Source organism: Lytechinus variegatus, chromosome 10 (assembly GCF_018143015.1).
Source record: "Lytechinus variegatus isolate NC3 chromosome 10, Lvar_3.0, whole genome shotgun sequence".
NCBI classification, from domain to species: domain Eukaryota; kingdom Metazoa; phylum Echinodermata; class Echinoidea; order Temnopleuroida; family Toxopneustidae; genus Lytechinus; species Lytechinus variegatus.
Window position 1 is genome coordinate 33,543,515 of NC_054749.1, and position 27,346 is coordinate 33,570,860.

The 27,346-nt window shown below is 36.1% G+C and overlaps 1 protein-coding gene across 4 annotated transcripts in view; it reads left to right on the forward strand.

The window, feature by feature from the left end:
• The window catches only part of LOC121423292 (multidrug resistance-associated protein 1-like), a 53,796-nt gene that overhangs the window by 9,242 nt on the left and 17,208 nt on the right, over positions 1–27,346 (forward strand). For 2 of the 4 annotated variants that reach the window (XM_041618631.1, XM_041618630.1), the window contains exons 4-21: positions 388–525; positions 1,675–1,797; positions 3,269–3,330; positions 4,830–4,952; positions 5,770–6,105; positions 6,618–6,795; positions 10,675–10,929; positions 11,868–12,071; positions 12,792–12,938; positions 13,505–13,589; positions 14,005–14,071; positions 15,252–15,378; positions 16,061–16,237; positions 16,808–16,975; positions 17,547–17,754; positions 18,419–18,503; positions 19,580–19,730; positions 20,175–20,388. In XM_041618631.1, coding sequence (XP_041474565.1) covers positions 388–525; positions 1,675–1,797; positions 3,269–3,330; positions 4,830–4,952; positions 5,770–6,105; positions 6,618–6,795; positions 10,675–10,929; positions 11,868–12,071; positions 12,792–12,938; positions 13,505–13,589; positions 14,005–14,071; positions 15,252–15,378; positions 16,061–16,237; positions 16,808–16,975; positions 17,547–17,754; positions 18,419–18,503; positions 19,580–19,730; positions 20,175–20,388 — 2,848 coding nt within the window. Of the gene's footprint in view, positions 1–387; positions 526–1,674; positions 1,798–3,268; positions 3,331–4,829; positions 4,953–5,769; positions 6,106–6,617; positions 6,796–10,674; positions 10,930–11,867; positions 12,072–12,791; positions 12,939–13,504; positions 13,590–14,004; positions 14,072–15,251; positions 15,379–16,060; positions 16,238–16,807; positions 16,976–17,546; positions 17,755–18,418; positions 18,504–19,579; positions 19,731–20,174; positions 20,389–22,540; positions 22,852–25,245; positions 25,557–27,346 lie in introns of all 4 variants that reach the window. The other 2 variants (XM_041618632.1, XM_041618628.1) reach the window with 2 other exon arrangements.

A 27,346-nucleotide genomic window follows, 5' to 3' on the forward strand; every position in this document is an offset into this window, starting at 1 on the left:
GTCAAATTAAAGAGCAGATTTTGTATTTTTTAGGCATGTCATTTACTTTTTGAAATTTTCATACCCCCCGCCAAATGACTTTTTTGCTGTCGTTTCTTCAAATAGTTTTTACTCACTTATGTGTGGATGAAAAATCTTGTCTGTTATATCAACTGAAAGAGGAGATTCTAAGCTTTACAATGATAGGTCATTTGCCTATTGTATTTGTGATTAAACCTCTGTTTCGTTTTTTGTGGGATGCACTGTATAACATTTCTGCATTACACTGCCATCCATATCATTAGCTGTAACAATGGTGAGTTCAAACTGGGATGAACCTTGTATGCATGTTTGTGTATAATCCTCATTTTATTCTTTGATGACCAATTTTGTTTGTTTGTATGACAGGTTGTATCCCTGATCCTCATCCATATAGAGAGAAGGAAAGGTCTTCAATCATCCGGTGTGCTCTTTATATTTTATCTTATCAGTATTATATGTGCAGTGGCAGAGTTTCACTCAAAGGCAATTAATGCAAAATATCAAGTAAGTTTATAAAGCTCAACCACAGTTTCGTAAAACCTCAACATTTATGAACACGGCTTATGATCAACAAAATTTATACTTTACCTCCCCTCCTATTATATATATTTACCTACAAAATATAGAATTTTCATTTTACTGTGTTCATGTATCAGAAAGTATTTGTTTATCTCTAAACATTATTTTCACGCTTCCATTGCTTAATGAATTCTATTTCAATTAATAGTTCATTGCATTCAAATATTAAAGATAAATTCCAGTTTTGGTAACGATCTCAAAATGATTTTTCACAGAATCTAATATAATGACCACCCAAGTGTCTGTATGAATAAAAAGTATGTGACAAAGGATTCTGGAAGAAATTGTGTAATTGCTGAGGAATAAGCAAAATAAGTGCGGATTCGGTCACTTCCGTCAGGTCTTTATTCCAGCAATATTTATACACTGTCCCACGTGTGCATATCTGTGTTGGTGATCTTCAGTGTGAACATTTTTCAGCGTAGATTTCAAGATTTCACAAAGTTCAGTTTATGTGACTGTACCAGATCTAGATCCTCGATGATATACTGACAATTAAGCCTGGTTTTACAGACTTTCTCATGAAATCAGTGTTTACTGCAACTACTGGCATTTCTCTTTAACTTACACTGAGCATTTCCCAACTACAAACTACATTGCATGTAAATAGCAAGTTTACTTCCAGTTTAATTGTGCATGTAATTTTCTGGGGTTACTGTGGTATCTGCAATACAATGCATTTTTTCATGCAAATGATATGGAATGATGGAATGTGGTATAACTTACATGTAGAGTTTAGAATGAAAATTATGAAATGTGAAAAAATATAAAGCTTATTTATGGAAAGTGATTGGAACTATCAAATCTATATGTATTAATGCCTATGACTTTTTTGCAGGGAAGTGACTTTTCATACAAGATTCGTAGTTCAGAATCTTTAATTCAATTTTCAGTCGAAGAAAGCACATTTTTTTGTATATGAAATGGCTAATGTTCCATAATTTTCAGATTTTGTTCATTAATTCTAAATTGCGACCATGAGAATTTTTTTTTGATGTAATCCAGTGGGAAAAGTTTTTTTTTCTTTCAGAAAATTTAATAGCAGAAATGTTTGTGTTATCTTATTTTTTGCAGGGTTCACAGGATGCATTCCGATATGTGACCTTTTACCTTTACTTCTTTCTCCTGATTGGTCAGTTAGTTCTTGTTGCCTTTGCAGATGAGATGCCATATTACTCGCCAGATATTGCCGATATTGTAAGTTTGTTGAGTCAAATTACATGCTAAAAATCAAGATAAATGTTTCCCTAATTGCAAATGTCTGCTCATTGATGTAATAGCCTACATTTTTGTCTGTCTGACCCTATTGGTTCCCTTTTTTACTTCATTTCAAATGCAAAATGCTCAAGCATTATATTTTTGGAGCATTGCAACCTTTCATGTTCGCTAAAAAAGGGGCAAATCACTTTAAGAAGGTCTCAAATATAGGGGATAGGATATGATACATGTACTTTATTAAATTGCCCTAATTGTAAAGATTACATGAAAACCATGAAAGTACATGTACTTTGATATATTTCTTTTACTTGCTTACATTTATTTTACTTTTACAGGGATTAATTTTCCTGGTATCGCAATGCAATTTGCTCCACATTTTTGAAAGACTGCTATGCATTTAGCCTTTTGTATAGCATAGTTGTACATAGGACTGTACATTACTAAGTTAAGAGATTTTGTTTCATGACCAAAATGCTGTTCAGATTTGTAAAGCAAAATTATTCCCTGCTTTTACATTTTCATATTACACCAGGGGTACGTTTCATAAAGCTGTTCTTAAGTTAAGAACGACTTTAAGAACGACCGGTGATCCTTTCTTATGCGCTAAACCATTGCCAGTGAATATTCCATTTGACACAAGAAAGGATCATTAGTTGTTCTTAAAGTCGCTCTTAACATATGAACAGCTTTATGAAACACCAACCAGGGTTGTTGTCTTCTAAAATAGGCACCCTCTTTGTGGTTCCCCTAGGCCCTCATTCATATAACTTGTTTTCAAAAACTGGCAATAACAGTTTGAAACTACTAAAATCATTACATATTTTGATTTTGCTGATAATGAACGTGTTGTAGTATAACAGGACCCTGTTGTGATGGAACAGAACAGATTTTGTATTCAGAAATATTATGAATAAATCATGTTTCATACATAGATCTTAGTATAGATGAATCAAAAGGTTATTGTCATCTTCTTGTACTACTAGGATTAGCTGATTTTGAATGCCAGACGTAAGATCACAAATGCACCTGATCAAATAATCAAAAGATCGTTGTATGCTACATGACATAGATTTTGCTGAAGCATAGTCAATATTTGTACTTTGAATTTTCCATTCAAATCAATACCTCATGAACTTGCTGTGATTTTCCCATTCATGCAATGACAAATTTTCATGATATTGAAGCAGGATTTGGGGGAACTATCGTTATCAAATCATATTTTCCTGTGAAGAACATGCATATATGCAGGTTGAATGCATGCATGGCATTGCAGAGCTGAGATCACATGCTATTATATGATGTGCAGTCAAGTGGTTAATATTTGGCACTTTACTTGTCATGAAAAATATGTATACTGGGGGAAAAATCTGCAATTTCATTTTAAAAATAATAAATTAAAGTCAATAATGTTTTGCTTGTGAATTTCTTCATCTTATTTGTTGTTACACAGAATCCTTGCCCAGAAGCTAGAGCTTCATTCTTGTCTGTTGTCACATTCTGGTGGTTTACAAGGTAAGGAAGATCAAGGATCACTGAGGTCAAAGGTCACTCACTGATCTTGACATTTTATTAATTTCACTTTACTTTTGCCCGTAAATGTGTGGAGCTGTATCTTATATTAACTGGACACTTCAATGCAATTATATCAAACACATTTTCTTGAAATTCATGAGGGGCCTGTTTCATAAAGGACTTGCAACTGTTGTAACTTTGCCATTATGGCAACTACCATGGCAACCTTGATTCTGATTGGCTGCTGAGCCCCGTTACCATGGTAGTTGCCATCATGTCAAAGTTACAACAGTTGCAATTCCTCTATGAATGGGGCCCCAGATCTCCTCTATAAATAATACCTTCAGAAATAATAAAGATGTAAAAATTTGCTGAGATCATTTGTCTTTAAGATATCGGCTTCTTATGGCACCTTTCTCACATATGTGCAATAAATGGACTTAAAAATGGCATTCATTACAATTATCACCCGTATCAGACATCTGAGCTGGTCATTTACAAAACCGTATTGCCCTACATTTTCTGAATATCGGGAAGGGTAGGTATATTGTTTGTATTTTCCTCGGTCTCAGTGCGCGTATTTACTTTGCATGCAGAGACGAAGCAAAATATACCTTTGTATTTTCCCTGGTCTCACATCCGGGAATTTGTGGATGCGTATAAAGAGATACGCTTCATAAGGATCCGCCCACCAACAATATACGTCATAATAAAGACAACGCTGAATCCGAGCGCTTGCAAGTACGTCATAATGGTAAAGTGCAGAGCCTAGACCGATATTAACATGACACAACAGAACTCTATTTTTAAAAGAAATATCCCCATTATCATGATTTTTGCTTTAGATATCTGATTTGGATGATAATAAAAATATTGACTGGCTCTTCTTTCGGGGAACATCAAATATATTGCCCTTAAATGACCCATATTGCCCTCGTCTAAAGACTCAGGCCAATATGATTAATTTTGCTGGCAATATATTTGATGTTCCCCTCAAGGCCAGTCAATATCATATAAATGTATGTTATCTGTGGGAAAAGTTGGAAAATTTACAAAATCAACAATCTGATATTTGGACGATCGTTTTTATTTTAAGAAAACAAAACCATATTTTTGAGAGAACAGAGACACTAAAAACAGGATTTGTCTTACATTTCATGATTTTCATATGATAAAAGCATAAACTACACGATTTTCATTTGGATAGATTAAAAAAATTCTGTCTTTTCACTGCTACTGAAGTTAAATTTGAGTGATTATTATATGTATGGTTGCAACATGTTACTTTGCATCAGTCAGCCTTCAATTAGATAAATGATGGATCAGTTATAGATGGACTTTGGGCTCTTAATTTTAATTATTATTATTATTATTGCAACCTTGTGTACAGCAGGTCACAGATTAAGAAAACCATTTTGATATTAAATATCTCCTCCGTTTGGAAAAGATTTCCAAGACTGTGTGTACCTGTACTTCCTGTTTGATTTTAATTTCTACAGTATGGTAATCAGAGGATATAAGAAGAGTTTGGAGAGAGTGGATCTGTGGTCACTTCTCAGCAGAGATAAAGCTTGTACAGTCGTCCCAGAATTTGAAAGAAGTTGGATAAAGGAGGTTCATAGGTAGGTACATTTAGTGGCATATCTGGGGAATACAAGTGCCTGGGGTAAGGGCTGATATTGCAGTGATGCATATATTATATGCCATCTATATTCAGAGGTGCAGAGGGATGGAGGAGAAATTACAGATAAGATAATGATTGCTAATGTGGGTATGTGAACAGGTCAAATTACCTTAAAATATTCAACAAAATGAAGAAGAAAGGGTTTTAAATACTTTTTTTAAATGATTCAAGCGATTCTGCTGATCAGATCCTCAATGGAAGAGCATTCCAGAGAGATGGAGCTGAAGAGGCAAGGCCTGTTCTCGTAGGTATCCTTTCAAACTGTAAATCATTTCTTAAATACTGCAAGTATCATGGTTAGAATAAAAACTAGATTGAAAATAAATTGATGAGATTGAAGTGACTGTTTCAAGAACTTGTATAAAGAGTATTGATCTCTTTTTCAATTATTTGCTCAGATGTTTTCCTTTAAAAAAAAATATCCATGGTTATTACAAGATTCTAATGGTTCCATTCCGTGCAGCAAGCACCAGTGATAATGTGCATTATAAAAACCTTCCACAGTAACTGTAAAGGCAGTTTGCTATATCCACTATTTATGATTTTGACCAGGGCCTTGTATCACAAAATCCTGCTATCAGTCAAAATAAAGGCCTAAGCCAATCAAGATCATTGTTGCATGAACATCTTGTTCCAAAGACTGACGATTAACCAATCATAATTGTTCTGACAAATGTACAATCACCACAGACCTCTGTGTTAGAAGGCCCTGAAACTATGTTTTGAACACGTTTCTTTCTTGTATTATCTCCCAGGGCAAATCGTTCCAAGCACGGAGCATTATCCAATGCCTCATTGAATCATCCCAGTGATGGTCAGAAGTACGCTATGACTGAACTTGACCAAGACGGGAAATCCCCCAATGGTACCCATACCAGAGTGTATCGTCCACCATCTGACGCAGCATCAAAAGACAACATAGATGGTTATACCCAGGCTGTGGCTGTACCACAGGTTGAGTTCATAGATGGCAGCAGTAAAGCATCATTGTTTAGAGCTGTCGCCATGAGTAACGGAGAGAAGTTCCTAGTCGCTGTGCTCCTCAAGTTCATCCATGATTGTTTGATCTTTGTCAACCCACAGATACTGAGGTATGTACATGCAGGATTACCTTGTGCTATGAGATGTAAAGAATGTTTAAGTTTTAAGTATCAGTACTCTTGCTCCCCAGGGAGTGGAGAAGTTTGTAGTTACCAAGCTCCCTAAATTCATCCATGATTGATTGCTGTCGGTTAACCCCCAGGTCTGTACTTCTTGAATAACTTTGTCTTTGATATAAGATGTAAATAACGTGCATAATCTTGCTTACCAATGGGTGGGTAAAGTGCATATTCTGCATTGTCTTAGGTGGGCAAGTCAGAATCTTATGTTTGGGTTGATAATGAATCTTTTAATTAAAAAAATGGATAGAAATTCACTCAGGTGTTGCAGATACCACAAGTGCTTCATTCTCAGAGAATGTCATTGTCACTCTTATGGACAAGGTAGATAATTAATTTAGTTCAACAATATTAAGTTAAGTTCAACATTACTGGATTACGTATGCTCTTTAAAAATAGTGTTCATTTATATTTCATTTATTTACTTTCTTTTGTTTGAATAGATTATTAATCAACTTCACAGAGGATGCTAGTATATGGCAATGGAGAGGTTTCTTCTACGCAGGATCAATGCTTATGATGTCAATGTTCAACTCATGTGTATTACATCAGTATTTTCATCGCTGCTTCATCGTGGGAATGCATCTCAGATCCTCCATCATTGGTGTGGTTTATAGAAAGGTAATCATACTTCTATGGTTTCAAGATATATCTCAGTTCTTGGGTGTGTTTTCATAAAGAGTTACGAGTGACTCAGTGTCAGACTAAAAAATCCCAAATGTGTCCAGTGTAAAAGGTATTGCCCCATTGGTCAATTTTTGCAAAGAGGATGCGCGCTGATGTGTAGTTCTTGTTTTTTAGTAATCTTCATCATTCATTCACTTCAAATGATATTCATACCAACATAATATAGAAAACATTATTTGAAATAATATAACAAATTTATTGCAGCTGTTCATACACAAATCAAGGGACATTGTAGACAATTGGAAAATAAACATAGCAGATAAATTGTATCATTGTATAAGTTGTATTTCCAACGACTACTGTATCTTGGGATCACTCTGATTGACTTCACTGTCTGGATGTCCCCTAAACGCCAGTCCTTGACGGGCAAGTGTTACTACCACCTTGTATATGGGCTTCAAGCCTTGACGATTCTGTTGCATTGTTGCTGAAACCTTCAAGTTGATTTGGTTATCTTTTTACAGACGTCTCCCCTTCATCACTGATACAAAGCTGTACCATTGTTCACAGCTAGGCATATGTGCATCAAATCCTGATGCTCTTTTGGTCCCATCTTATTGTTTACTGTAGAAATGACCTCGAAATCTGGTCTTTGCATCCTTCCACGACTTGAATCCGGCCGAGACAAGATAGCCCTGTCCTGCACTTCCCGGAATAAAAAAACACAGTATTTACAGTAACATGCGTCATCGATGGAAGTGTCACATAGGCCTTGGAACTGTTTTAGCCAAGCCACCTGAAAGCGTCTCCTGTGGCCACCTGATCTGGGCAGATTTACGTCTGTAAACACTTGTATTTGTCATTGTCGTCCCAAGTTTCTTCAACAAAGTTGCAGATATCTCGTTTTATTCTCACAGGAGGGTTTGCCAAGTCCACTGGTCCATCTTCATTTGATTATGCAGGTACGTCTTCACTGTAAATGGAGTCTTCATTGTCTAGAACTGGGTTTTTTTATTGTGCGGGCTTGTTTACAATCGGATCTCCAGGTTCCTTTGGGCCAACACTGACGTAATGCGTTTCTCCAATTTGTCCAAGAAGGGTCGGTCGATCTATCGGGTGTCCATCGTATTCAATCTTCGTAATGCACTCACCATCAGTGTCTGAAGGTCCAAGATGTGATGATATGGATGTCCCTTAAACAGACATGGTATGGCTTATGTGGAACTTGAATTTTCCTACATCCCACGGTCCAAAATCCGAGATGACAACTCCAGCTAAATTATTAGGAGAAGATTAAAAAAGGAAAGGATAAAGAGGAAAGACGAGATTAAGAAAATAAAATAGAAACGAAACGAAGAATTACATCAAATAAATTGGTTATTATGTTGTGTTGGCTCCTTGATCAGGAATTTCTGGTCTTTCTGTCTTCTTTTACTTTTCTTCATGTAGACAAGTTAAGTGTCTACCTCCACAGATGATACACACTCTCTTATGTCTACAGTCTCTATCATGATGTTCATCTGTGAGAGCACAATCAAAACACAACATTCTCTTCAAGAAGAATCTTCTAGAATCTTCTTTCTACAATGGGTTTCCTCATGAACCTTGCACATGATTTGATGTGATGCCTTCCATCACAGAAAGGACATGACGACCTATTGGATTCCTCCTATAGTCCAGAGATTGCAAAACTCTGCATTTCTACCAATTGGAGATCGACTTGATGAGTTTAAAGGTTCCAACTCTGGAATGTTCGCTATATCAGCTGCTCTCTACACAAATTCTAGAAAACTAAAGAATGGGGGTTTACATAGTGGGCTGTTAGTTTCATACCATCTCTCAATTCATCTCACCGTCCATATTCCAAGTACTTTGGCAACTTCGCTACGAGCTTCACATTCTCTTGGGGAAAATCCAGGATTCCTTGGTTCTTTATCTTTGTCTTGACTGACAAGGCCTTCTGCAGGAAATCTCAATCCACTTACATCTTTACTTTCAATACTTGGCCATGAACAGAACTTTCTTGTGTATGCAACACTAAGAGCACTTGGGTTGCCAAATCTATTTTCCATTTCCACACAAGCCTTCTGATAAACATTGTACTCTCTTGATAACAAATATTGTTCAATGATTTCTTTAGCCTTTCCACAAACATAGGTGTTCAAATAGTTTAATTTATTAGAGTTACTAATTGGCTTAGCATCCACCATGCAATCAAATGCATATTTCCACAAAAGGAAAATTAATTGGTACACCACTAAACATTGGAACATTGATCTTTGGTAGTTGACTAGTTGCAGCCAACTGGTTACTGACTTCACTTTCTCCAATAGCAATGCATGTGATTTTGGCGATGCAACAATGATGCTAGACTTTGCCACCCAGCTGGCACCCCTGGGTTGTTGAGACCAGGTACTGAATTGGTTCTCTGAATTCCTGTTTCTTCTGGCTGGTTAAGGTGGATCTTTTCCTGGGAATCTAAAAATCTTTGCATTCCCTCTCTTTTCTTCTTTTCCCATTCCTCCAAATTAAAATTTTTGAATCGTATTCGCTCAGCTCTATAGCTTTCATTTGAGCTAATCTTTCACATCTAGCTAGGTGAGCCTTTCTCATTGCAATCTCCTTCTGTTGTCCTCTATCTAGTTGATGTTGGAGTGAGAGTATTTAGCCGAAAATCTGTTTATTGAGGATAAAGGACGGCAGCCACAATAAAGCATCCTTGCTATCCCATGGACTATCTATCCACTCCTCTGCCCATGTATATGCAACTTTCATATTCTTGTAATGTACATCTTTCAAGTTTTATACCAAGAACAAGGTATCTGTTTGATTCTTTCCATCAAACTTTAATGTCGTGTCATGTTGGAGTGAAAGTATTTAGCAGAACTCTTGTTTATTGAGGATAAAGGACGGCAGCCACAATAAAGCATCCTTGCAACCCCATGGACTATCTATCCACTCCTCTGCCCATGTATATGCAACTTTCATATTCTTGTAATGTACATCTTTCAAGTTTTATACCAGCAACAAGGTATTTGTTTGATTCTTTCCATCAAACTTTAATGTCGTGTCATGTTGGAGTGAAAGTATTTAGCAGAACTCTTGTTTATTGAGGATAAAGGACGGCAGCCACAATAAAGCATCCTTGCAACCCCATGGACTATCTATCCACTCCTCTGCCCATGTATATGCAACTTTCATATTCTTGTAATGTACATCTTTCAAGTTTTATACCAGCAACAAGGTATTTGTTTGATTCCTTCCATCAAACTTAAATGTCATGTTGGAGTGAAAGTATTTAGCAGAAACTCTTGTTTATTGAGGATAAAGGACGGCAGCCACAATAAAGCATCCTTGCAACCCCATGGACTATCTATCCACTCCTCTGCCCATGTATATGCTACTTTCATATTGTAATGTACATCTTTCAAGTTTTATACCAGCAACAAGGTGTCTGTTTGATTCTTTCTGTCCAACTTAATGTCGTTTTCTTCTTGTAGTCTTCACAACAGGAAGTATTTCCGAATATTCCATTTTATTGGGCAAGATTCCATTGAAGAAAATAAAGGTTTTTTGAAAATTCACTCATGAATTCAATATGAAGATAATACAAAGAATACAAAGCAATTAAAGGGAACAAAGAATGCACATTAATATACATGTATGTAATAAAAATTGGAATGCCACGAGCAGAAATAGGTACTGTGTTAATAAGCCTTCTGCCTCACTTCCAGTGTTGATAAACATAAGTGACAGCGTTGATGAAATGGTGCCCTGTTAAAAGCTACTTAAATCTTTGCATCTTATTGGTTGATTTATCATTGAAAATTTACTTACAAAATGCATCATGCTTCCCTTTTTAATAAAAAAAAGTCATTACAGCTATCCAGTGCAGCACGGAAAGGAGCCACCGTTGGTGAGATAGTCAACCTGATGTCGGTAGATGCCCAACGTTTCATGGATCTATGTACCTATCTCAACATGTTATGGTCAGCACCGTTCCAGATCTCTGTCGCTCTGTACTTCCTGTGGCAGACCTTGGGGCCATCGGTACTGGCTGGGTTAGGGGTTATGATCCTGATCATCCCCATCAATGCATTTGTAGCTATGCAAGCAAGGAAACTACAGGTAAGCAGACAATTAGTATTTAACATGATATAGAAAAATAAAGATACATAAACAGAAGCTAGGAGGACATACAATGGTGTTATAAAGTTGAACTCTGCCACAAAATGCACTCCTTCATGCTGAGTGTTGGATGTAGACAACAACATTACTCTGTTTGGCCAGCCCAGAGAAACAAAATTTATTGAACGAAATAAAAACAATTAAATAGGATAAACATGGCAGAACTTGAACACTTTTAGAAATGTTTGTTTTCTGGTGGGGTTCACTAATTTTTAGCACCACTGTATTCTGCAGCATCGGTATCAATATGTGGATAGAGGTACAACGTGCTCTTTTGAGGCCAGAAAAGTACTCCAATAGGCCAAAAGGTCAAGTGTGCACAAAGTTCCACACTGTTTCAATTGCATGTGCATGTGGGTGAAGTATTTATGCATTGGTAAGGCCCCAAATACTCTTTATTGTGCACTTGGAGTACTTTTCCTGTAGCTTCAAGGTCAGGTGTGTGGCAGTGCACAACAAGCTCCTTCCAGTTTTTGGATATCAATGGTCTGCAGGCACAGATCATAATTGACACTTTAATCAAGAGATTGGTCTTGAGTCCAGTGTAGTCCTCCAATTCTGATTTGCTTCAGGGTAAAGTACACTTTTTTTCTGGTATTATACATATTCAAAAGGTTGGTGATGGAAATTATGCCTCGTGATGTAAATTAATGTTTGTGGTGTATTTGTAGTGAGGCAAATGAATTTATTCTAATGCACACCAAGACTAATTCAGTTTAGCCTTAACATGTGTACGCCATGGTGGAGATATGTGTACATTCACCTGATTGGATGTTGGATTGGTATTTTAAATAATCTGCAAATATACAGTGTACCAAGTAAGATACAATACAAACATGAAACAAAACTGCTTATACTTTCTTTTATTACTGAATCAGGTGAAGCAGATGCAGTACAAGGATGCCCGAATCAAACTAATGAGTGAGGTGCTTAGTGGTATCAAGGTACTGAAGCTATATGCCTGGGAGGAGTCCTTTCAAGCCAAGATTCTTGCCATCAGAGATAAAGAATTGAAAGTACTACGTCTTGCTGCTTATCTTAATGCTTTCACTTCATTCACATGGACCTGCGCACCTGTTCTGGTAAGGAAAGCTTGCCTCCCTCAATCTCTTTTCTTTAATTCACTTGTTAACCCATTGAATTGTATTCTGATATTAGTTGAAATCATTGACCCAAATTCACAAATGTGGGTTTGAATCTGCCCTGAACCCATGTAGATTTTCTGGATTAATTCATTTTAATTTAGTTTGTATATAGAGAAAATATCTGAAATCAATTTTCTTCAGCAAAAATTGTTGCATATTGTGTTGCACTCAACCCAGGTGAATGTGTAACTGGCAGGATTAATTCATTGAATGCACCAAGCAGCTGGAGCTAAAGCCGGGATGATATATTTATTACATATACTAAACTAGGTTATTTGGGTCTCATAAATGCTATATTATTATTCTTCCTTCTTCTCCTCTTCCCCTTTCTCTTCTTCTGTTTTATTATTACTGATAGTAATAATTACTTCTAATTAAACAATTTTTCAAAATTTACAAAGCGCTATACAAATGAAAAAAAATTATTTTACTGCAATGAATATGCACTTTGTCACAGTGAGCTTCATTCTCTCTTTTTACAATGATTTGAGCAAACAAATTCCTGTAAAGTGGATCCTTATTGATACTGTGTCCTGACAGTGTATTTATTTTGCCATTAGGTCATCCTGAGACCGTACAGCTGATTGGTAATTTTATCAATAGAATATTGGATACATAAGAAATTTATGTTATTTCTCCCTCTCACATTTGTCTTAGGTTTCTGTGACAACGTTTGCAGTGTATGTGGTATCGAATGAGAACAACATTCTTGATGCAGAGAAAGCCTTTGTTTCCATTGCTCTTTTTAATATCCTGAGATTCCCCCTCACCATCATGCCAAATCTCATCTCTAATATAGTGCAGGTATGGAAAGTTTATTGATTAATTTCATGTTGCTATTGATTAACATTCTCATGGCTGCAGGAAAATATTAGGATAGATCCAACAAGTTATTTCGTGATTGGTAGCCCACATGGAAATTGTCATTCTGAAAAAAAAATCTTGAAAGCTTCTTTATTCGTGACTGTTCATATTTTCAAGTCTTTTTGGTGGCTTTTCTTAAAATTGGCTGCATTAATATTGTTTCATTTTCCCATAAAATATTGTCTGAAATAAATGAAAGTGATCAAACATATGTTCAGGATTTTAGAAATATGTTGATAATCATGGTAAACTTATGTATTCCCGGTGCATTGCCAATTTAAGACTGATAGTAATTACTTTCATTTACATTGTTTAGCATTAAGTGAAAGATACTGATAAAAAAAATGGCACATGGGTTTATCTATCAACTCATTTTTCTGTTGCATTTTATGTAATTTTTTATATGGCTCTTCATCATGATTTATTGGACTACATAACAAAAAATGGTAATTATCCTTTTTAGCAAAATGTGGTTATTGTGTTCATGGTAATTTTTATTGCCACAGACAAGTGTATCATTGAAGCGTTTGGAGAAGTTCTTAAAGAATGAGCAGCTTGACCCTCAGAATGTTGACCATTTCAACATGCCAGGTTTGTAGGAAATGATTTTCAGTTTCAGTGGATTTTTCTTTTTGAGTCTACAGTGTTCTTGTATCAAATATTCTTATTCCTTTATTTTAGAATGAATATGTCTATAACAGTATGACTTGGAAATAATTTAGCTTTTCTTAACTTGTTGTTGGTAAAGACTCATCTTGGCTTTTTGTATCATATACACTCTCTTTGTTAATCTATTTCATATTTTTGTGCAAAGTTGCATAACACATAAAGATGGCTAATACAAATCACTTAAAATCACCAAATGATAGAAAGTGTTAACATTGAATTGAAGTTGTAATTCATGAACTTCAGTGCATCTAGTCATGATCGAAAGTTTATATTTTTTGAATGAATATTAGCTTAAAGTTATTTCTTATATTTCTTTTGCGATCTCTTTGTATTTCAGGTCACTCAATAACTGTGGATAATGGTCATTTCACTTGGGATAGAGAAGAAAAAACAACTCTTACAAAGTTAGTTTTACCTTATTTCATACAGATTCAGTTAGTTTTTAGCTATTTCATATAGATTTATTCCTGAGTTTTTTTCAGAATTATATTTGTGAACTGAATTTTCTTGTATTCCATTTTCAGTCACATATGTTACCTGTTTCCATATATTAGTTTAGATTTAGACCGTCATGTTAAACTTGCTTTGTATGTGAAAATGGATTTGAAATTGGGAGTTCATAAGAAAACGTAGCAGTAACTCTAGTAGACCCTCTGATGCAGGGGTGTGAGAGTTCAGATTTTTAGCTGGTTTCGGATTTGTTGTTGTTTTTATTTTCAGCTTTATTTGTTTTTCCTCTGTACAAAAATTTTGGAGCTTGTTCTATTTCAGACTTTTTCAACACTCCTCAGCTTTTTTCAGATCTTTTTTTATTTGTGACCACTCACACCCCAGCTGATGCTTCTAGTGTAAAGTAGTTTAAAACCTCTTTCTTTCTGAATCAAAATAGTTGCTGTTCTAGCTTGCATTGCAAGCACACAGGAAAATGCATCGATAGTAATCGATATGTACAAAGGGCATTTCATGCACAGTCCCGTACACCTAATGTAAATGTTATACAAAATTGTCCACATCATAGGTATATTGCACATCCATCCACTATAACACTGTTTTCGCATTCAAAATTATGTAAATGCTACCAATCACACTTCAAACTACTTTGACAACTGCATATAGGGGTCTTAGGGGAATGCAGCTTATTTCTTAAAGCTTAATGATAGTAGTTGCGGTAGTACACTAATTCCGTGAGAAAGTCTGTAAAACCAAGTATGACTATATCATCGTGGATCTAGATCTGGTACAGTTACATAAACTGAACTTGTGAAATCATAAAATCTAAGCTGAAATACGATCACACTGAAGATCGCCAACACAGATAGGCACACGTGGGACAGTGTATTATTATTGCTGGAATAAAGACCCGACGGAAGTGACCGAATCCGCGCTTATTTTGCTTATTTCTCAGCAATTACACAATTCTTTGGCACATATTTTTTATTCATACAAACAGACACTTGGGTGGTCATTATATTGGATTCTGTAAAAAGTCATTTTGAGATCGTTACCAGAACTGGAATTTATCTTTAAAAAGTTACCAAAGGAAAGTAGGAAGATGAAGCATTTCTCTATTTTTTATTTTATTAGCATCAATCTTGACATCAAGCAAGGTTCTTTGGTAGCAGTAGTTGGACAGGTTGGATGTGGCAAGTCATCTCTTCTATCTGCATTACTTGGAGAGATGGAGAAAATAGATGGTAAAGTCTTTATGCAGGTAAGTCTCCCATGTAGTATTATATCAGTTTTACTCTAGCACTTTTATTGATCTAACAAAATTTTGTCAGGATTTAAAAGATAGTACTGATTAATCCCAGTCTATGCAAGAGTTTAAAATAAACAAATTGAAATCATATTCAATGTTGTAAATATTTTTTCAATAAAGAAAAGTTACATTTCCCCCTCATTTTACTCTCTGGGTTATATAGTTTTTCATTTGCCATGTTTGATGAAGAATGGTGCCTTTGCAATCCAACATTGTTTTCTCTTTCTCTACCATTCACTACTCTAACCCCTGTAGTATATTTCTCCTCAACAAGATGTAACATAAATTGCAACACTAAGATAAATTTGATATTTTCACATTTCTGTCATTTCAACTAGAAGGGCTTACAATACATCACCCAATGAGATTCCTGAAAAAAAACTGTATTCTTTTTTTTAGTTACTAATAGCTTTTTTAAGAGCTGTTGTGTTTCAAGTAGTGGGCTCCTCTATTTTGTTGCCTATATTTCTTTAATAGCAATGTTTATGTAGATTTAAATTTCAACATGAAACATGTTTTTCCTTTTTACAAATACATTGTATAACTAATCTCATTTTTTCTCCATGCCATCATGGTAAGGCCTGGGGTATTAAGCACCATCAGTGATATATTTTTTTGTCCTTACTTTTTTCAGGGTTCGGTTGCCTATGTTCCGCAGCAAGCTTGGATCCAGAATGCAACATTGAGATCCAACGTTATATTCAGTAAAGATCTTCATGTTACTAAGTACAAGCATATTATAAAGGCCTGTGCATTGGCTAGGGATCTTGAGGTGCTACCAGGTGGTGACATGACAGAGATTGGTGAAAAGGTAATCTTATCTTCCTAACTCTAACATAAGTAACTGATAAAACTTTTGATAAGTTGTACATTGTCAGTTTTCTCAAGATAATCAGTTGTAAAAAAAAAGTTTTAAAGTCAGTTTTGAAGCATTGTGTTGTGGGGTGCAAAAACCACCTCTTTACCTTTTAAGAGAGAAATATAACATTGTTTGGTAGATTTCGTACAAATTTCATTGATATAGTGATATTATATTTTCTCAAGTGGTGGAAATATGTGTTATTCTTCTCATTTATAGGAAAGGAAAGATGTGAACCTTCATTTTACTCAACGCCATGAATTGATTACCATGTTTATCATTCAAAGTGATTACAAACCTCATGTAATCCCTTTCCCCTTTACTTGGGATTCATAGTTGAATGTTCCTTTAATTTTCAAAATTTTACCCTTAGCTTGGCAATCCTGTATGTTTCAGGAAAAAGTGGTCAGCCCACAAGCCATTCATGATAATGGTAGTACATTCATTATGAAATGCACAAGTTTTGGCTATGACGTAAGACTCGCTACCATGAAGAGGTATTTGTCTTTGATATGTTTACAGGGTATCAACCTTAGTGGGGGTCAGAAGCAGAGGGTCAGTTTGGCCAGAGCTGTCTATGCTAACACTGATGTGTACCTACTGGATGATCCCTTGAGTGCAGTGGATGCACACGTTGCTAAACATATCTTTGGACATGTCATTGGACCTGAAGGCCTTCTCAAAAACAAGGTAAGGTTACAGTTTCCCTGCTACAGCATCACCAGTGCTGACTTGCCTCAGTCAACTCCGCATGAAGTAATATATTAGCTAAAAACAAGCTCTAATACAGTGCTGTGTGTACATGTCTGTTTCATTATTCTTAATTCTTGTTAAATCATAGTCTTGTAGCATATGATCATTGTTTTATGGTTTGCCACATCAACTTTGAAAATAATCCAGCTGCTCGAGGTTTCATAATGCACAGGGCAAAGAGATGTCTTTGGCAATCAAACTTGTGCATCAAGAGCAATGCAGGGGGATGATAAAAGTGTTTTTATTTATAGGCAGAGAGTCTTAATTCTATTCCTTACATTACCTGCCGCAAGAAGAAATTGTGTTCAAGGAAAACAGAAATTGTGGATTTCATGGATAGACATTAGACAATGTTTTTCATGGCAGTATGCATCTTCCATTGTGAATTTGCTATATGCCTTTTTTTTTTGTCTTTGATAAATATGAGAACTAGCGTTGGAATTCTGGCATGAAAGATGCGGTACTGTCTTTTGTTAAAGTTCCTCATTTGTTTCTATGTTCTTGACAGACCCGTGTCCTGGTTACCCATGGGATAAGTTTTCTACCTCAAGTTGATCAGATCATTGTAATAGTCGATGGTTCTGTCTCTGAGGTTGGCTCTTATCAAGATCTCCTGGATCAGAACGGTGCATTCGCTGAGTTTCTTAGGAACTACAGCCAAGATGCTGATGAGAAGGAGGATGAAGAGGAGGAGGAGGAGGATGAAGATATACCAGGTTGGTATACAAGCTGAAGTGATTTGTATACACTGTATAATTTACATGACATGTGTAAGATTGTAGACTGAAGTGTGTCTAAGGAAATGTGGAGCTGAATGAAATATGAAGATGATGAACTTGATGGTGATGATGAGAAGGTAGGAGGTAATCATGATGATAATCATGTTAAGAATAATGATTCTAAGCATTCCAATTATAGATTATATTGACAGTGATGATAGTAATTGATGAGTAGGATGATGTAACTTCTGAAGGTTTCCATGGCCATGGCAAAGAAGAAGTGCGTTGTGGTTTCACAGTACACCATGTATTGTTTTGTGGGCAATTGTTGGTCCTGAAAAGGAATACCCAAACTCGACGTTCGATAAGTGTGTTCTTGTCGTCTTCAGGAGAATGAACAAAAATTGTAAAAGCATGCTATGTAAGTGTGAGATTGGGTATTTCTTTTCAGGACCAACAATTGCCCACGAAAGAACACATGGTGTAACATGAGACTAGGAGGAGAAGGAAAAAAATAGTAAAAACATATTTGACAGATAATGTTTGATTTTGGGTAATTACTTGTACTGCCTATACTCTTCACCACTGGTCATCATTAAGACATGCTTATTCTCAAAGCTGTACAAAGTTTGTTTTTTGTCCTTTTGTTATACCCAAATAGTCAACATATCATTGGAGGATCTGACAGAGGACAAAGAACCAATCAGAAACCTGAAACCACTCAAAGGAAAATCCAGGAAACTAAGGTAGGGTTTTCCGGAACCTCACCCAGTCATCAACGCTTCAGCTTTATATTCATGGGCTGCCTTTATATGTCTTTGTGTACATGCAAATTTTGATGGAACTGCACATTTGTGATTTTTCACAGCCAGCTCAAACAAATAGATTTTATGTGCCTGAAATCTATATGTTTTGTGGTTACATTACCCAGAGAATTTCCCCTGGTACATGTATGCAGTTCAGGAGTTATTTAAAAAAATTGAGGGTTTAGTTTAAATTCATGCATCTTATTGACTTAGTGGTATACGACCATGTGTCCCCATTTCACACGATCTCACCAATTTAGTGTAGCATTCATACAAACTGGGAATATGTATTATGTAAATATTTTTTTGAGTATGGATACTGGGTAGCATCTGATGCCAACTCAAATTCAAGAAAATCTTTGTTTCTACACCATTTAGGAGAAGAGATCGAACAACTACTTTTATGATATATTATTATTGTAGATATACAGACATGGTCATGCAATTCGAACTACTTCTGGCAGTGAATGTTATGCAGACAACAAATATTTGAACAATCATAACACTAACATCCACAATTCACTTATTTATAATCTGCCTTTGTATCCAAGTCAAAGTATTCTTCTTCTCGTAGATGTTTCCTAAACCTGTTTGTAAGTTACAAGCAACTTGACGAACGACTGGTATTTCTTTGGTAGGCTCTAAATCATCACCAATTAATATTTGGTGTTTATCATTGACCACAAAAAGGATAAGTAGTCATTCATAAATTCGCTTTGTTACTTCCGAACAGCTTTATGAAACACTTAGCTGATGATGATGCTTTGCTGTCTACAGACCAGTGTGCAGTTTATTGTTAATGTTATTGTGTTAGAAATATGTCAATAGAAATCTTGAGTGAGTGCTGGTAATAATAGCAGTGCTTTATATATATCCTCAAGTCAAAAAGTGCCTATTAAATCCAGCTATTATTATTATATTTATGTAGATGAAAAGATGATCAAGACAGGATTTTTATGAATTCCGATGTTTCTTATTGTAAGAATAATCATAAAATGTATTTATCTTTAATACAGCAAAGGAATTGAAGCCATATCACAGTATGATATCTTCAACACACCCAGTAAGAAGGCAGATCTTGCTGTGAAGACCGATGCATATGATGAGGTTGTGATGGGGGATAAGGAGGAGAAGCTGATACGAGATGAGAAAGCAAAGCTAGGCAATGTAAGAATTATTATCTCATCAACGTAACTCGGGGCAATGTTACTTCAGCCATAAATAGCATCAAATGAAATTACTATTGTCAATGAAATTAATAATCCTTCATTTATGAATTTTAGGAAAACACATTTTATGTTGAATTTGTATATATGTAACCATATTTTTGAGCAATTTAGGGTCAGACATGCAATTACATAATGTTGCGTAGTGTAACATTGCATCGTAAATTTTGTCTCAAAAGTTGTGTGAGACTTGAAAGTATATAAGTCTGTGAGCAGCAAGGTAAAAAAAATTATTGCAGGGGATTTATCGCGAAACAGGTTTATAGGTTTAAACATGACTTAAAAAAAAGAGGAAGGACATGATTAAAAAAAGGGTCACGTTTCGGGGGCAATTTGCCCTAAGCCCCTGTGTAATTTTCTTCTCTGACACATACTGTTTATACAGGTGAAATTGACAGTATTCTGGGCCTACATTCGTTCAGTTGGAGTACTCCTATCTCTCCTCATTGTAATGCTTTACATGCTGTTCAACATCGCTTCTGTCGGCGGTAACCTGTGGCTTAGCCGCTGGAGTAATGAACCGTTGGTCAACGGAACCCAACCGGATGCAGTGAGAGACAAGTACCTGACCATCTATGCATTGCTTGGACTCACGCAGGGTAAGAATGGTTATTTCAGAATTGAATGGGGGGGGGGGTGTATGATGTATCGATAGTGGAGAGTCGTTGTTAAAGGGTCATTCTAAAAAAATATTGCAATCAATGAAAGTCAGGACTCAACTATCTTTTGGGCCCCCAGCCTCGCACCCATGTAAGAATGAACATGGTTAAAAGAGGTTTAAACTGCACTGTAATCAGTGGTTGACCATTCCCTGATTCAAATATGAAAACAGATTTAATTGTGTTATTAATGTTAAGCAAATGGCATATTCAAGTTGAAGTATCACATGCCACCAAGCACCATACTATGTAATGACCAGATAATAATAATAAGCATTTGTATAGCGCCATCTATCTAGAAATTTTCTATTCCGAGGTGCATTATTATTATTATTATTAGACATTAGATATTATTATTAGATGTCCAATATGCACCCTTCAAAATGTCACAAAACCTCTGAAATGTCATAAGGGTACGATGGTTGGGACATTGAATTATAATATGTTTTTGAGAATGACCCAGTAACAAATTACTACATGATATGTTGCTATGAAAGATATCTGACCAACCATCCCAAATCCAACAATTAATCACCAGGGAATGTTCTCTATTAATAACCTAAGTATTAATGTGATATTCAAAAAGTAAATAAAAAAGACAAAAAGTCTTTAAAACACATCTTAATTAAAAATTCTTCTTCAATCTGTACAAATTGCACCCATCTCATGCTTGAGTGAACCCCAAACTTTTTTTTCTCATAATTTGAAGCCCAACCCACACCTTGTTCTCTCCTAAATATTTGAAGATCTCACTGAATGTATTCTTCATTCAGTCAAATAGTTGTGATCTTTTGTTGATCAATTTTGACAAGTTACCTATTACTTTAATCCTGAGGATGCATTTTTCAGTTTGGGTGAATTATTGTTGGTTTTGGGTTGTCAGGTCACATGACATATGCATGCATGTATGCTGATTTCGAGACCATAGTGTATTAATAGAAAAGTAAGATGATAACTGCAAAATGTGTAGGAAATGCAATATCTCGGGTCATCCTATGAAAAGAAAAATCTTGGAACAGTTTGCGAGAACAATCATTTGTAAGGTCATCAACGACAGGCAATTCATTCTATCTAGACACAATCTATGATTCAAAAATGATTTTATGCATTCTGATGGGCCTAGATTTTAAATTGAAAACAGACTGAAGAATAGTTATTATTTCAATACATATTTCATGTCCTTATGACATAATGTTTATTAGAAAAATAATTCATTTAAAAGTCTTCGCATTATATACTTGTATTTTGATCAAAAGACATGATTGATTTTCTGTCAGTCTTCTCTTAACCTCCTAGTTTGCAGCCAACTGTTATTCTCACTTCTCATTATGATAATTTGTTTTTGTACTAGTTTTAGATTGACAATGTCCAGACAATGTCAAGAGTTTTAATTTTGTGTATTCAAATGATAACCACATTCTCTCCTTTTTTTCCTGATTAGGCATAGTCTTTAAGCAACTACTTCTGATTGACTAATCAGTATTTCTTGAAATATTTCCTTGCTTTGTTTTCTGTTTCCAAACATTTCCAGACATTCCATCTAATAAAACAATACATTAGGTTGAATCCTGTCTGGCTTAAAATGTATGCTATGTAATTGGATTATATTTCCCTATCCTTCACCATTGCAACCATCTTATCTATCCGTGCTATTTTGGTATACATGGTACACCCTATTCTGTATAGAGGCTGGGGTGAGACTGAGAGCATCGGATTATTTCCATCAGGATCATCTGAGGAGGGTCCTTTGCTTCTCTGGCATGTTCTTTGACACCATGTTGAGGAAGGGTTCCTTCCCCAATGTCTCTGGCTGAGAATTAGAAGGGATTGTCATTGGTCGTGCCCATGAGATTCCGACAAGCTTTAACTTGCGCCCTGAAGTGTGAGACTGCATTTCCTGTTCTTTTTGTGGTCCACGCAGTAATCATTGTTTACGATCATACCTGTAGGCCTTGCTGTGCAGGAATAAACTGAGAGTATAGGAAATTCTGCTTGCATACATTTAACCATTCGAACAATTGCTTTTCAGTTCATTCATCTTCCATAATACTCATTTCTGCTTCTATATACTCCATCAAACCCTTTTCATCAGGCATCTTCATTACCTCAGGCTGCTTCATACTCTACACCGGCGGTGTTCTCGCTTCCAGGGCGCTCCATTCTCATCTTCTCATAAACGTTCTACGCTGTGCTATGTCCTTCTATGATACCACACTCAAGGGGGCGCTCATCAACTGCTTCGCCAAGGAAGTGGACGAAATCGACATTGGAATCCCGATCAAGATCCGCTCCTTTCTTGATTGCATACTGAAAGTGTTTTCTGTGTTGGCTGTGATCTCATATTCAACACCATGGTTTATGATAGTTTTGCCATTCCTTGGGGTATTCTATTACATAGTCCAGGTACTTGTTTTAATCTCATAGCATGTATATGTTTTGTGTTTTGATTTGTGGTTCTTTACCTAATATACTAATGACATTCAAGCACACAGCAAAGCCAAGATTGATTTGGATTTTCCATGTTTGTAAGTCCAGAATTAAAATGTTGGTAACAATTTGCTTGATTGGAGATTACTTTATGAAACGATTTACCTGTAAATAATGCACACATTTTAACCATACCATGGCCATTTGCCCGGACAACATTATTGCTTTGGTGAAAGACTTCACATTGATCCAATTGTAAAACCTTATCTCAAACCCTAACCCTCGGGTATTCTGAAAAAACCCCACCCTGTTACAACTCAAACCCTTACCCTAGGTTTTCTGAGTAAAAACAGGAGCAATTATTAAGTCAAGTTTTGGTTTAACATGTTATAAAGCACTATTTGATAACCTGGTGGGTGTTTCATAAAGCTGTTCGTAAGTTAAAAACGGCTTTAAGAACGACTGGTGATCCTTTCTTGTTGTAAATAGTATATTTATAGGCGTCGGTTTAGCGAGTAAGAAAGGATTACCAGTCGTTCTTAAAGTCGCTCTTAACTTATGAACAGCTTTATGAAACAGCCCCCTGGACCCATAAGTGAAACTCATCAGTTTAAAACTTGCCATTGATTAAAGCTTGCATGCACACCAATTTAGTTTCATGAAGTGTTTCGTCAGTAACTTTCACTGACTACTTTGATCTTAGCCATTCAGATACATGGATTTTTAGTAGCTTATAACATCACAAACAATATCTTCATGAAATGCTCCTGTAGTATATTCCAAAATGTTTTTCCTCCAAGTGCAATACATTCAGTACAATCATGTAGAAAATATGTACATCTTAGCCATTACTGTAGCCTCTTTGGAAATTTTCTTTTGGTTTGAACTTTGTTGACTCTGATCTGGCCATGCTGCATGCAATCCAAGTAATTGTAGTAAATCCAAAGTTTTAAATTTGTTTTTGTTCCTTGGAGAGTGATGGTAGGATGCACCGTTACATGCACAGCAATCACCCGCTCCCCTTTTCCACTTGACATGTTTTGTTTTCGCATGTGACAAAATTATTATTTAACTCCTTTAAAAAATCTTTGCAGTAGCTCTATTCTTGGTGGCAAAAAGATCGCTTAGAATGAGATTTTTACTTCATGACAAAAACATGATTTAAGAGAAGTAGAAGTCATCAAGTATTATGTAATGTATCATATTTGAAACATATACCTAGAGTATGGTAAACTAGCTAATCCAGGGTGATAAAATCACAATGAGGGATCTGAAAAAATAACAGGAATACTGAAATTCAAACTGAAAAAAAGAAAGAAAAAACACTTTATAGGCCAGAGAATATACTATTGAACAGCTCTCAAACAACAACACTCATCCCATTTATAGTAAGTTAAAGTATTCAAACATAAATAAAAATGCAAGGAAAATGTAAGTAATGCAGTACATACATTCTAGGAGTCTATCTGGGATTGCGCTGGGGAAAGAAAATTTACAGGGCATTGGAAATAACGATAATCACCTTGTACAAAACCTTTTAAACAATTTAGAGCAAGATATGCATTGGGGTTTTTTTAATGAAAAAATCTACAAGGATATGAAAATGTATGAGAAAGGCAGCATACCATTCTTCATGCCATGTTACTACTGGCTGTTCTTCTCTATGCTGTGATGAGTTTCTTTGATATTACCATAAGAATGACCTTAAACAGGTATCTGTGGTAATTCTGAGCTGTTGAATTACCATATTGTAAGGGATTCTTCAAGCCATGCTGCCAAGGGCAGCGCTGTCATATTCAAGTTTCCTTTATATCTATAGAGGGACTCAACTAATCCTAACTTTTAAAACCCTGACCTTACACGGGTGTATCCGAAATTTTCTTTACTGATTCTGAGCTACGGACTATCATACTCTCAGGCATTCATGCCATTCTACCAAGGATTGTACTGTCCTAGACTATGAGTTCCCTTGATAATTCCTTCAAAGGGCCCTACTTGATCTTACATAAAATATCTCATCCTTTATACACAGGTATATTTTAAGCATTCACTGTGCTCCTGATGAGCGCTGGAACTGTCTTATCCTCAGGCATTGATCATGCCCTGCTGCTAAGGGCTGAACTATTGTCCCTGTGACTTTCCTAGAGATCTTTAGAGGGACTTTACTAAACTTATCTTAAAATATCCTTATCTTCATATCCAGGTGTATTTGAGGCAATTATTGTGCTCCTGATTAGCTATGGAACCGTCCTTTCCTCAGGTATTCTTCATGCCATTCTGCTAAAAGCTGAACTGCTGTCACTCTGACTATCCTATAGATCTTCAGAAGGACGGTGCTAATCTAAACTTATATATCCTGATCTCACACAGGTGTATTTGCAACATTTGCTGTGCTCCTCCTTAGCTATGGAACTGTCTTATCCTCGGGCATTCTTCATGCCAAGCTGCTAAGGACTGTATTGTCATACACTATGAGTGTCCTTGATACCACCTTGAGAGGGACCCTACTGAATTGCTTCTCAAAGGATACAGATATAATGGATTATACACTTTACCTGAAGGTGGAAGGCGTTATCATTTGCATCCTTGAGGCTGCCATATCCATCATCGTTGTTAGCTTTTCAACGCCTTGGTTTATCCCAACGTCGGTTCCATTTCTAATCCTTTACTTCCTTGTTCAGGTTTGTATATTGTCTAGGTGTAACCAAGTAATCACATGTACTCTGTGACTATTGATTTGACTTTGATCTCATGTAGATGCCTGTTGTTATTTATGCACATATTCAATTATCTCAGCCCCCCAAAAAGATAAGAAAATAGTCATTCAAACCAACTAATACTTTTGACATGTCTATCAGTGCTTGATCTAGGAGATATTCTTTTTACCAAAGGGCTTTGAAACCGCACTTATATCAAAATTACCTGGCTGTATGCTTAATTGCATTTATTTAGATTTTATTGTCACATTTATAAAAAAAAGGATCTTTCTAGCTATATATTGCATGAAAAAAATTGTATTATGCATGTAGCATTTCTCCAACCTTAAATGGGTAATGCCTTTCCTTTATTAATTGATTAAGGTTAATATCACTGTCACCTAGCCATCAAATAAGGAGGCTTCCCCCCTTTTAATGGACTGTACATGTACTTATTGAATATTTTCTGCAACATTTTAATCGTATACAAATAATGCACGTAAGCGGGTGCATGCAGGGCCAAATAATGAACAATGTGCGAGAGAGCCAATGGATATACCGCACCGAGGTCCGCAGGACTGAGTGCGGTATATCCATTGGCGAGCCAAGCACAGAGTTCATTATTTAGGTCCTCTATGCACAAGAATGTGTGAATTGTTTGTTTTATACAACCCCCATGTTACTGAGTTGCCCCAAATGCTATATTTTATCTAAATTCAAGATAATTCTAGATAATTCCAAACCTTGCACTATCCTGCACTCTGACGTCAGAGTGCAAGATAGTACTTTTGGTATGACGTCAGAGTGCAGGATAGTGCGTTTTGGATGCAATAGTGCGATTCGCTGAATATCATGTGATTCGATTTGGACCAATCAGATTACAGAACATTCTTGGGGGTTTATAATACCAGCTACATCAGTGTGGTATAACAACTTATTCCTTTGATCCAAGGATTATTAAGTAAATTTTAGTTATGGCGTGATTAGACTAATTCTCGAGTGACACTCTTTTGCTATTTTGACAGGGAAGTGGGAATGCCTTGGATTGGAGAGTTTTTTTTTGCAGCTGAACATTTTCTTTGTAAAGGCTCCTGCTCCAAGGTTTCTTTCCCGCCTTTCTAAAAGCTCCTTTCTTCTGCACTGACTTCCAGCTATTTTTGTTTTCTGTGATGCACACCCAGTCTTCCCTGAAGGGAGCTGACAAATTGGCCCGAATTCCCATAGGTGGTTTTTGAAAACCCCCGGTTGAATCCATGGTTTATGCAGGGTTCCTGTATAAATTATGCTTAATTTAGCGTGTATAAAAATGTCCATTGCTGATGCGCGCTTTTGTCACAGTGCGCCAAATTGACGCCTGTTGCCTTGGTTATCCACGCTATTTTATTCATGAGTCCACTCTTCAAACAGTGGACTCATGAATAAAATAGCGTATTTAACCATGGTAACAGGCTTCAAATTGGCTCACTGTGACAAAAGTGTGCATCAGCATTGGACATTTTTTATACAGGATTATACATACATTATACATAATTTATACAGGAAATCTGCATAAACCATGGATTCAACCGTGGGTTTTCAAAACCACCTTTGTGAATTCGAGCAATTGTGGTGAAGAACTTTCTGGATCAATAATTTTTTCATTGAGGGTCAGGTGTTGCGGGCATTGTGGCTGTTCCAGATTATTATTATGCTTGGGACTTAATCCTACACAACATGACTTTGTCAGGAAAGTTATTGGCTGTGGATCTGCTGAATTTGCTTTGTTTCGAGACATA